This window comes from Anastrepha obliqua, chromosome 5 (assembly GCF_027943255.1).
Source record: "Anastrepha obliqua isolate idAnaObli1 chromosome 5, idAnaObli1_1.0, whole genome shotgun sequence".
NCBI lineage: Eukaryota > Metazoa > Arthropoda > Insecta > Diptera > Tephritidae > Anastrepha > Anastrepha obliqua.
The window spans coordinates 93,687,645-93,698,943 of record NC_072896.1 but is presented as its reverse complement, the minus strand read 5'-3'; the positions used below and the strand labels follow the sequence as shown (position 1 = coordinate 93,698,943).

General features: G+C 37.2%; 1 protein-coding gene across 2 annotated transcripts; it reads right to left on the bottom strand.

Moving 5' to 3' along the window:
* Positions 1-7,322: 7,322 nt before the first annotated feature.
* On the bottom strand, positions 7,323-10,670 carry LOC129248100 (putative odorant-binding protein A5). Of its 2 annotated transcripts, XR_008582595.1 has the most exons (3): positions 10,521-10,670; positions 7,733-8,275; positions 7,323-7,476 (listed from the first exon to the last, which is right to left on the bottom strand). XR_008582595.1 is itself a non-coding variant. In XM_054887535.1 (2 exons), exons 1-2 carry the CDS (start codon positions 10,662-10,664, stop codon positions 7,796-7,798), a joined length of 624 nt encoding a protein of 207 aa, XP_054743510.1. In that variant the 5' UTR covers positions 10,665-10,670; the 3' UTR covers positions 7,323-7,795. The 2 variants fall into 2 exon arrangements, 1 of the variants encoding a protein (XP_054743510.1); XM_054887535.1 differs by having other exon boundaries at positions 7,323-8,275.
* Positions 10,671-11,299: the final 629 nt, after the last annotated feature.

Sequence of the window (11,299 nt, the reverse complement as noted above, 5' to 3'; positions counted from 1 at the left end):
GGATAGCATCTCCCTTTTATTTCCATTTATCGAATCTCTTTTCTCTTATCCTTTACCTGTTATCTCTTATCTCGTAGAGTCACTGCAAATTGGTACTCATTTAGTGTCTAAGTGGATGTACTCCTTCCGAAACCGTTACCTAAATACAAGGATGATAGATTACAAGGCTTGGACATTCCTATACGTAATGAGATTAATATCTCAGGTGCGCTTGGTGCTATTGCGGAGCTATTCTTATGTGGAGCCAAATGGCCACTGGGCTCGAATTAGACATGGTAGAGAATTTATATGTGGATTGCGAACCGAATACCTAAATTTCCTTTTATTTGCCACAAAATAAATAAATTTATTCCAGTAAATCATCCTCTGGTGGCGAATGTTGTTTTCGGCTTCATTCTCATTTTATCTTCATTTTTATTTTATTAAATCTTTAGTTCCAAAGCCATAGCCAGAGATTCAAACAGGTTTTAAGCAAATAGTTGTTATTACTTTCTATTATTTGTATATATGGAGGGGGATGGGTTTAGCACAACGACCTGAACGATCTATTGTGCTTCCTTCGTGGATTCACAGTATTTCTCTGAGCTCAACTTCCTCAATAAATTTTAGTACGAGGGTTGTTTGAAAAGTCCATGTAAAGTCAAAGAGATGCCACTACTGGCGCGTATCGAGGTTATGTTTAGTTGGTAGAATCTCTTGGAGGAACACCCATCAAGTTTCAGCCAGATCAGTCTATTTCTTTGTGGTTGGTATTCGCTTGAATCGAGGAAGTCGAGTGATTTTCCTCTTCCGTCAGCACCAGCTCGCACCTCAGCAGTTGTGGTCTAGAAATTGGGTTCTAACTCATGAACTCGATCATGACGTGATCATTCCTATTCTCCAGACTTGGTTTCTTCGGCTCCCTCGGACTAATATTTGTTCCCCAATTTGAAGAAATGGCTGGGGGAAAAATATTTTATTCAAGCGAGGAGGTGGTTGCAGGAACGGAAAGCTATTATTCACACTTGGACAAATCATGTTATGTGCAAGGGTAAACAAACTAGAACAGCGTTGGACGAAGTGTAGAAGCTTAAAAGGAGACTACGTCGAAAAATAAAAAATGTTTACTCGAAACAATTATTTAGCTCGTATTTTTATTCGCATACACGTAGTTATCAGTATAATTTGCAATTGAATTTATTGAGCCATGACTACTACACCTTACAAATTAGGGGAATACAGATTAACTTACAAATAGGGCAATAGAAACTAACAGTATGGAGGGTCAATGGAAGATTTAAAAGCAGATCTCGGAGATGTAAAATCAAGATTGATTTATTTACTTATTTTATTTTCTTTAGTATATTTTCTGAGATTTTATTAGACTCAAAAAGCGAGGTGATTATACAGAGGTACTAGAGAAAGATAATCAGGGAATAAAATGGATTTTGAACAAGAGGAGCTTTCTTGGGTATACTAGAACTAATATGGCCGAGTAGGTCAGAATAGTCAATGGAACCGCTGATTATGGCTGGCGAGAATCCTCCAATGAACCCTCCCCGAGGGTGCCGGCTGAAAATAAGTACCATAGTTGTCCTAATTTTAGGAGGTACTTAGCTAAGTTAAAGGGTACTATGGTTAGTGTTTGATACTCCTCAATAGTACAGCACTATTCAAAGTAGTTTTAACGTGGTCGGGATGTAAAAGGCTGGATTAAGGTGTGATGCGACCTGTGCCGAGAATATGTCAGGCTTGGGGCCCTTGTTAGAAATAACTCAAACGGAGCTTACGTATACCTGGCACCCTCTGTAATAATTAGCCTGACCCGTGTAGTTCGGAGGTATTCACGGGCGGACTTCTTTTCTCGGACACTCGTGGATACAAAAATGATTAGTCCAAATAATAAAAATAATTAAAAAGGAGATCGGTCCTCCTCCAAACAGACCGACAGGAACAACCAGTTCCGCAGTACGAGCAACGGTCGCACCAGGATCGAAGAAAAATCCAAATATCGGCTTAATAAGTTGTCCCAAACAAGTGATAGCCAGAGCGAAAGCCAGGCCAGTAACTTTGCAAACAACAGTACTGGACACAGGTCCAAGTACAAGTAGAAGTGCAAGTCGTAAACAAACATAAGTCACTGGATTTTCCTTCTGCTTCCAAGCGTCTTTAAACTTATTAATATACAGCGTGAACTAGAAAAGGCCAGTGGCCGACCACTGACACATTTGGCTGGGTCTAATCAATTTTGAAATTTTTGAATGGCTTCATATTTGTTCTTTGAGCTGTTCTTCACTACAATAAGTATTGGAAAAGTACAGCGCAATTTGCAGAGACATACAAAGATATTTAAATATTATTATCATCAGCGTAAATGAAGCAACTTTTTACCTAAACGCAACTGAAAAAAATGTGTGATCAAAATTCCTCAGAACAAACAGCTGACCTTATGCAGCTCGACCGGTTAGACCATTCCAAAATTTGAATATTGAAAATACCAGCATTTTCTGAATGCATATGCCACAAATAGCCATACGGAGCTCATCAAGCAACCAGCCATGCAACAACTAGCAAAAAGCGAGCGGTGGCCAACACTTGTTTCAGTCCAGTGAGCGCAGTGGAAATTATGAATAAATAGCGAAGTGCAGCCCACCTGCTTGCAACTTGGCCGATCATATGCAACAAACGGTGGTAAGGCACACATGTCCTGCAGGCAGGATATGTTATGCAATGTGTTCATTACTCGCACTGTATGTTTGTATGTCCAAAAGTTTGTTGTTATTTTAGATGTTACAAGGAAAACTGCCCGACTGGCACGAGCAACTATTTCGTGAATAATAATTATTCAAATTACCAACAACACAGAGAAGTGATGGAATGCTCAAAACAAAAGGTGATATAGCTGAGGGCAAACGACATTGCAAGGGAGGCGACATCAACAGGAAAAACTAAGCGTCGAATTTGTATTGCGGGTTATTTCAACTTTTGCATAGCGTTACACGCGAGTGTGTGTATGTGTGCGTAGGCATGATCGGTGGCGCGCGACAGTCGCCTGCCAATACCGCCACCACTGTCCAGCGCATTTCCGTGCGGTGACGCGTACAGAGGACACTTCAAAGTAAGTTCAGCCGGAGCGTGCAAGCAGATCGTGCCTAGGCCTGCAAGCATAGCTGCGACTGGTGGTGGTGGTGGTGGCAGCGGCGATCAAAGTCAGCGATCACTTGCTCAGCTCAGGGTGCAGCGATGCATACCAAGCAGCGTAGCGGAGTAGCGTCAGCCGTCGGCTTAGGGCTGCAAATTGTTTGACCACACTTTGCTCGCACTTGTTCTGCTTGTGGAGTGTTTTATTACTAAGTATTTTACGTTGCACCAATTTGTTGTTGGTACGTGGTGTCGCCTGTCATTTGAACAAGTTTTTTTTTATTAACTTTTTTCAATTTTTTTTTGTTTTTAATTTTCAACTTCTTCCCTCTTCACTTGAAATGCCCTTTTTGGCAGGCAGCGGCAGGAAAAGCGCATTAGATATTCCATACGGGCACAAGCCGTTTGCTCCCGAACAGGTACATTAAGCGTGCCACATTTTTTAATGAGCCCGCATGCCACGGTAACGTTCATGTGCCACTCCACATTTACTCATTCCTACATTGTGTATTGTTGCAACATAGACCGGCAAGACTTTCGCGGCCCAAGTAGCTGCACATTTGTTGCAAAGCACTCGTATTAATTGCTGATTGTTCCTTTTTTTACAAAAAACAAAGTTACATTTAATATTAGTACTTCCTCCACTTTGCAGCAGCTATCAGTTTGCGGCAAGTGAGGCATGCAGACATAACTGAATAGGCGCATGTGCCTGCTAAAGGTGGCTCTGGCTGGCAGTGGCAAGTGGTTGTGGCAAGGTGCAAGGATATGCTTGGCATATTGAATGCTTCAGCCATGTGCGATGTGCAACTGTACCAGCAGCAGTGGAATACTCATTTTTCGAATTTCAATTTTTTTATTTTTTAATGACTTTGGCAAAGTTTACCTGAATCGAAGTTAAGCCAACAATCAACTTAGTCTTAGGTGGTATTTAAGTGTGGCAGATATGCGGGCTGGAAAATGTATTAGCAAAATAGATTAGTAAAGGGTGTGCCGCAAGAAACAAAATTATTACCTAGCTAAATTATGATGTAGAATAAAGAAGCAGATTAGCAGAAAAAAAAAAAAAAAATTTGCGGAAAGGTGCAAAACTCAGGCTCAGCGCCTGATAAAACTCATTTAACTGTTTGTTGCTTTGCTGAATATCAAATACAAGTTATAATCACAAAAATTATTTACCATACAAAGATTCTAGAATTCCTTTGAATTCCTAACTACGTAGCGAGAATAGACTTAGCGGTCCCCCATCTAAGTACTAACCGCCTCCGACGCTGCTTAATTTTGGTCATCGAACGACAACCAATGCATAGGCCTGGAGTTGGCAACCAAAAAGTCTATATGTTTAGAAAACAAGATTTTTTTGATTAAAATACTAGGTTGTTCAATAATTTTTGCGGTTCGATAAGAAAAACACAATTTTATATTGAAATACTTGAATATATTTTTTTATTGAAATACACTTTATTATTCAGTAAAGTTTCCCTGAACATAAATGCATTTGTTCCAACGGGATTCCAATTTATAAATTCCATCCCTGAAGTGAGAATATGGAAGAGCTGAAAAATACGCTCCCACAGCTGTTATAACCTTATCATGTAATACAAAAAGCTTTCCCCGCATGGATGTTTTTAGGTCTGGAAAGAGATGGAAGTCGACAGGGGTAAAAAATTTGGTGAATACGGGGGAGGCTCCAACAATTCGAACTTCAATTCATGTATTTTAGCCATTGTCTAAATGCTCTTATGACTCGGTGCATTGTCCTGATGGAAAAAAATTTGTTCCTTTTGTGAACTTGCACTTTTTTCACAAATTTTTCCCTTCAGCTGATCTAAAAGATTACAACAATAATATTCGGAATTTATAGTTCGATCAGGTTGCAAGTAATCCACAAAAGATTTCTGTACACAAACTCGTTTCGGAGCCGTAGAACCAGTTTCACACCACTCTTTGGCCTTTTGTTTTAACTCAGGATTATGAAGATAGATAGATAAGAGACCTGGGGCATCCATAGTAATTAATCGATGCATAAAATCCACTTTGTTCTTTCGAAAATGCTCTAAATGTTGCTGAGAAACTCGCATCCGAATGTGTTTTTGTTCGCTTGCTAGCGAATGCGGCACACAGCTTTCTGAGACACAATACATCAGTCAAAATATTGCTTACTCTACGCAACGAGATGCGTAGGCCTTCTACTAGATCTCCTTCGTTCACTCGACGTTTTGTCAATATGTTGTCCGTGGATCGTCTTCAAGACTTATATGACCGCGTTTAAATTCAGCAACCTATCTCTCTCGTCTACTTTGGTGCTTCGTGGTGGACTCTCTTCTTAATGATCTGCAGGAAATCGGACACATCCAAGCCTACGCAAACGATGTGTGCGTATTAATCTCAGGCCGATCACTCGAAGTTATATGCCATAAAATGCAGGTAGCTCTAAATAAGGTTGAGTATTGGTGCGAATTGCATGGTCTTTCGATGAATCCTACAAAAATACCTTAGCGCATTTCACTAGGAAACGCAATATGGAAGACCTGTTACTACCCATATTGAAAGGGGTAACACTGCAACTGTCTTCTGAGGTTAAATATGATATTTAGGAGTAATCCTAGATAGTAAACTTACCTGGAAGAAGCATGTCGAGCAGAAGGTCTATCAAACACTAAAAGTCTTTTGGCAGTGTAAGAGACAAGAGGCAAGACATGGGGTCTAAGACCAGCGATAAAACACTGACTGTACATTCCCCTGATTGGACCCATTATTACATACGCCTCTGTGGTATGGTGGAAAGCCACAATGGTTAATTCCAGAGTAAAACCCCTAAACAGGCTACAGAGAAGAGTGTGCTTGGGTATCACAGGTGCAATGAGTAAGACATCTGGTGATGTCCTTAATGCCATTCTGAACTTGCAACCTCTAAATCTCTTCAAATTCGAAAAGAAACAATGAAGGCGGCGAGCGGTGCACACTGTTCTCGATGCCGGTGGACAATCGGGTGCCTGTCGTTAGCTTCGGTAGGAAGTATGACGTTTTGATCCCAGATAGAGATCAATGGTTAAGCCCAGAGAACCTATTAACGGGATACCAGCACACTTTCTACACCGACGGATCCAAAACCAGTGATGGAAGCGGATCTGGATGATACTTAGACGAAGACATTAAGTACTCTTATGCCACAGGACAGATGGCCACGGTATTCCTTACGGAAATCTATGGCGCACTGGCTAATTGAGAAAAAGTGGCGGGGCAACAGTATTGGAATTTGTGGTGACAGTCAAGCTACACTGAAAGCCTTTGCTAACCCATGCTGATCTTCGAAGTTAGTCGATGAATGTAAGACAAAACTGAACAGTGTTGCAAAACACAACAAAGTTAGTCTTATTTGGGTGCCTGGACATTGTGGTATTGCAGGGCACGAGGTAGCTGATAAATTGGCAAATGAAGGCTCTGCAAGTATGCCACGAGGCCCTGCACTCTTTGTGTCAATTCCGCATCGATTCAACTATGGATTGACGAATTCATGAGGTCTACCCAAATAGGTTTTTGGTCTGGGTTGAACTCGTGCAGAGTAGCCAAGTGCTTTGTGAAAAAACCAAACAGGAAAACAGCGACCTTCCTCCTAAAACTCAGCAGGAAGGATCAGTACACAACGTTTGTGGTCAGCATATGGCTGCCATGGGGGTCATGGGCAGCCCGATATGCCTATCCTGTCTTGAGAATGACGACACTGCAGTGCATTTTCTCTGTAGCTGTCCTGCCTTTTCCAGAATCAGACTTAGGATATTGGGTTGCGATACACTGAGAATGGACAAAGTTCATACTCTTCCTCTTCCGGATCTCTTAAAATTCATCAATGACTCCAAGAGATTTGTGGAAGAGTGACCTCAAACTAATTTATACGTTTTTACCATCCACATGTTTTTATCTTTCCTATCTCTATTCTTTCTACTGATATCTATCCGGGTGTAGTACAACGGTCTACTCACTGAGTGCTTCGACTTGTCCAGCCCCCCACAAATCTAATCTAATCTAATCTAACCCATCTTTCTACTACTTTGCTTGAAAGCTAAAGGTCCTGATTCACTTTCAACATTTGGCGCTAAATTCCTTTTGATTTTAAACCTTCCACTACACGATATTTGCGACATATTGTTTCTCGCACGTTGACCAACTGAATCCTTTTGAAATATAAATCGTTTCAATTTTTTTGGGAATGTTCGTAAAATAGGCTAAGTGTTTATTAAATTTAAAAAGTGTTCAACTACAAATTATACAAACTTAAAATATTTCAAAACTTGTCATGCCACCATTTTTCGAGTAAACTAAAGATTCATGCCTCCAAGACCTTCACAAACATAGGACCTAAAAGTAGATCCAGCCAAAATGGATTCAAGAACTCTTATGCACTATGCTTACATAAATAATTTTGATTTGAATGCTCTATACGTAATTGATTGTTTTCAGGAATGTTAAAAAATCTAGAAAAAAACTCAAAGCTACTTAATGTTTGTTGAATAGATACCCTAACACGATTTCGGCTAAAGCATTTGAAGTAATATCTAGTTTTGGGCGTACTCTTTACTTCTGCCACGCTCCATTTTTTCGCATCTACCATTACCTTCCCTCTCCTCCGTTACCATTACTTTCGCTCCACTCATTTACTGATTTTTCAATAAAAGTTTCACAAAGTTATACCGAATTGCTTATGCAACTTCGGCACATATTCATCCCAACGTGCTTGAAACAGATTACCCGCCACCAATTCCATGTTGTATTTCTCAGCGAAAATCATAGAAGAGAATTTCTCATGACCAGTCACGTCGGTATTGGTGAGTATGGGCTCATCGAATGTTTGCTTTTCCGGTTGTTTGTAGATCAAGAAAACATATCGCAACACTCCACTCATCTTAGGTGCCATTGGTCCAATGTAGGGATCTAAGACGTCACCCTTGGCAATATCTGTACCTGGTACATTCACTACCAACCAATGCAGCCACTCACGTAGTAAAGGATTCTGGCGACTTGGGATGTCCGGGTTACTCATCACAACCGTGTAATATGAGTCCGGTTCGGCGTTCCAATCTAGTTTTGGTTCATCTTTAGTTTGGGTGGGCGTGAACTCCTTGCCCTTGCCGACTTCTAGTCCGTTGTCGTACACAATCTGGAAGAAAATATAGAGGGGCAATTTAATAAAGATTTATTGTAACTTAAAATTGATATTTTTTTAATTATGTAATGAGAAACTGTTAATTGGAGCCGATATCTATTCAAAGGCAAATCAAGCATCAACAGTTTTCTGAATAGCATTTTAAAGTGCTTTAAGGATGAATTAGTTGATGATATGACTGGTGCGTAGTTAAATATATCAATTGTGACTTGAATATATATGTTTATATCACTTCTTTTTGGTCTTACATAGTTATAGAGTTTTATGGTGTCGACTGGGTGCGTCATTTTGTAAATTCCGGTGACATATCTATATACTTTGATAGCTTGGATTATTACATCAGCTCATTGCGATCCTATTAGAAGGAGACTTACTACCGAATAGGAAGAAAATTAAGAATAAGATATATCCGGTAACTAGTGAGCATTTCGGAAGGGAAGACGTACGTGCCGATAATCAAACAAATAAAATAGGTATATCAGCTTACTAATATACGTAAAGCGCTTCGTTAGAGCAGAATTTTTCAGTGATTCACTGCATACATTTGAATCTAGCTCGAAAAGTTAAAGGAATCGCTCTAAGAAACTTTCAAGGATTACAATGCCAAAGTCTCAACAATTAAGAAAAAAATAAGAAAAAATTACCAGCAACAATATTTAACGAAAATTCTCAACAAAAAATAAAATTTAAAAAAAATTTAAAATTAACTTGTTTTTGTTATATTTTCCTAAGAAACTGATCTCAGTAATCATTGAAAGTTTCTCGTTTTCTACTTTTTTTAATCTTTATTTTTTCTTAATTTTGCTGTTATATATTTTATCCTTAAAAACAAAATAACAACATTTAAAAAAAAATTATAAAATTAAGAAAAGCAATTTTTTTTTTAATTTTTTGTCAACATTTTTTTTAATTCTTTTTTTTTAATTCTTAAGATTAAAATATATTTTTTAAATGTTAAAAATATTAATTTCAATTTAAAAGTTTATACCAAAATTTTCGACATTTAATAAATCTGAAAATTATCTACTCATTTTTGCTAAACTTTTCCATTTACAATAATAAATAATAAAAACCGAACATATTTTACAACATTTTTTCTCTCTATTGTCATAAGAAAAAGAGGAAAATATCTGAAGGAGGTTGTTTTTCAAAAATGTTAAAAAACATGGTTTCCGAAAAATTTTGAAAAAAAAAATTTCATTCTTTTCACAAAAAAGTTTGTAAAAGAGGTTTATCATTTCCTACAAAATTCAAAACAAAATTTTTTAAATGTCAAAAAGTAGATGTTTTATTTTAAAAAGACTTAACAAAAATTTTCTCAAGGTAAGAAAAAATCTGAATGAGGTTGTTTTTCAAAAATACATATTAAAAAAAGTATATTTTATCCTAAAAAGCTTAAAAACAAAATTTTTTTAAATGTTAAAAAGAATCGAAGATATAATATATTTCATTAAAAAGCTTTTTACCAAAACTTTCTGGAATGAAAAAGTTTCGAAATTATAATTTCCATTCAGCTTAGATTACTGAGTCTCATCTGCTAATATATTTTGTATTAATGGATTATTGGAAAAAGCTTTAAGCAAAATTTTCAACGAAGAAAAAGACACTAAATTACCAATTTACAAATTTCTTTCAAATTGCCGGTCGGTTTAGGTTACTTACGAATAGTCTAAGCTATTATTAAAACTAAAATAGAAAAAAATCTGATTCGGGTTGTTCTTCAAAAATGGAAAAAAAATGTTTTCGAAAAATGTAGAATAAAAAATTCAATTTTTTTCACAAAAAAAACTGTAAGCAAGGTTTACTGTTTCCAACAAAATTCAAAATAAAGTTTTTTAATTGTTAAAAAGAGACGAAGATATTTTGCCACCAAAATTTTCAACAATTAAAAAATTTCGAAATTAATTATTTGTTTCGAATTTTTTTAGTTTTCAATTTCAAGTTCAGCTACTATTAGAAAAAAAGAATAAAATTTTAGGGAGGTGTTTTTAACAACTGAGCATAAAAATTTTCAACAAAAAATAACACTTTTACTCGTAACACTCAAATAACTTTTTTTGAAGTAAATTTTAGGTCAAAAAAATTTTTTTTTTTGAAAGAATATTTAAAATACTAATTACTGAGAGAATTCGAGGCAATTGCAAAAATTGTGGTCTGATAAACGAGGCTTTAGAAATTAAGTTCTGTTAAGATTTTTTGTTGTTATTTTTTAGTATTTCACTATTCCGCCCCCACAAACCTTCAGCAGCTCTTTAGGCGGCTCTTCGAGCACATCTGGTACCACTTCCGTGTCTCGAAAAAGTTTTCCCACTTCACTGTCCTCGGCTAGCGTAGAACTTGCCACAAGCGAGAAAAATAAAAAGCGCTGCGCTTGATGCCACATTTTTGAAAATTCTGATACTGAATACTGATTTATAACACTTGAATGCTTATTTATATTATATATTTTTTTAATAAAAGCTACCGAATAATTGCGCTAATTTGAAAAGGAAGAACAAGAATGAATAAAAAAAAATCGCGTACTAAAATCAAATTACTTGTAATTTGCGGATGATTTTGTTATTAGTTGCATGCAATTGGCGAGCAGCAGAAGAATAAATATTTTATTTGCAAAAACTGCTGTATTCATGAATGAAAAAGGAAATAGAGGTATGTAAATGTGTATGTATTTGTTGGTTGATATATTTGTGTGATAGCAGTTGAAGGCGAGTGTGCGCATATCGGTTATTGGTGTGAAAGTTGTGAGTTCTATTCCCACCTCTTGGCAAAATTATAGAAAAAGCGTAAAAAAACTTGGCCTACCTCTGGCAATGTTGTACCCGTCAGTGCCAGTGCCGATCTTTCCCCCTACCCCCCACCTGGAGATGCGCTCGATGGGACACAGTCAACTCGGCACGGAGTATTATTGCTAAGTGGTTGAGTTATATGTATGTATGTGTGTATGTGGGTACATTCGTGTGCGTGTTTTATTGTTAATTTAAAGAATTTTACAGTTATTGTTATGCTTTGCTAAAGTGA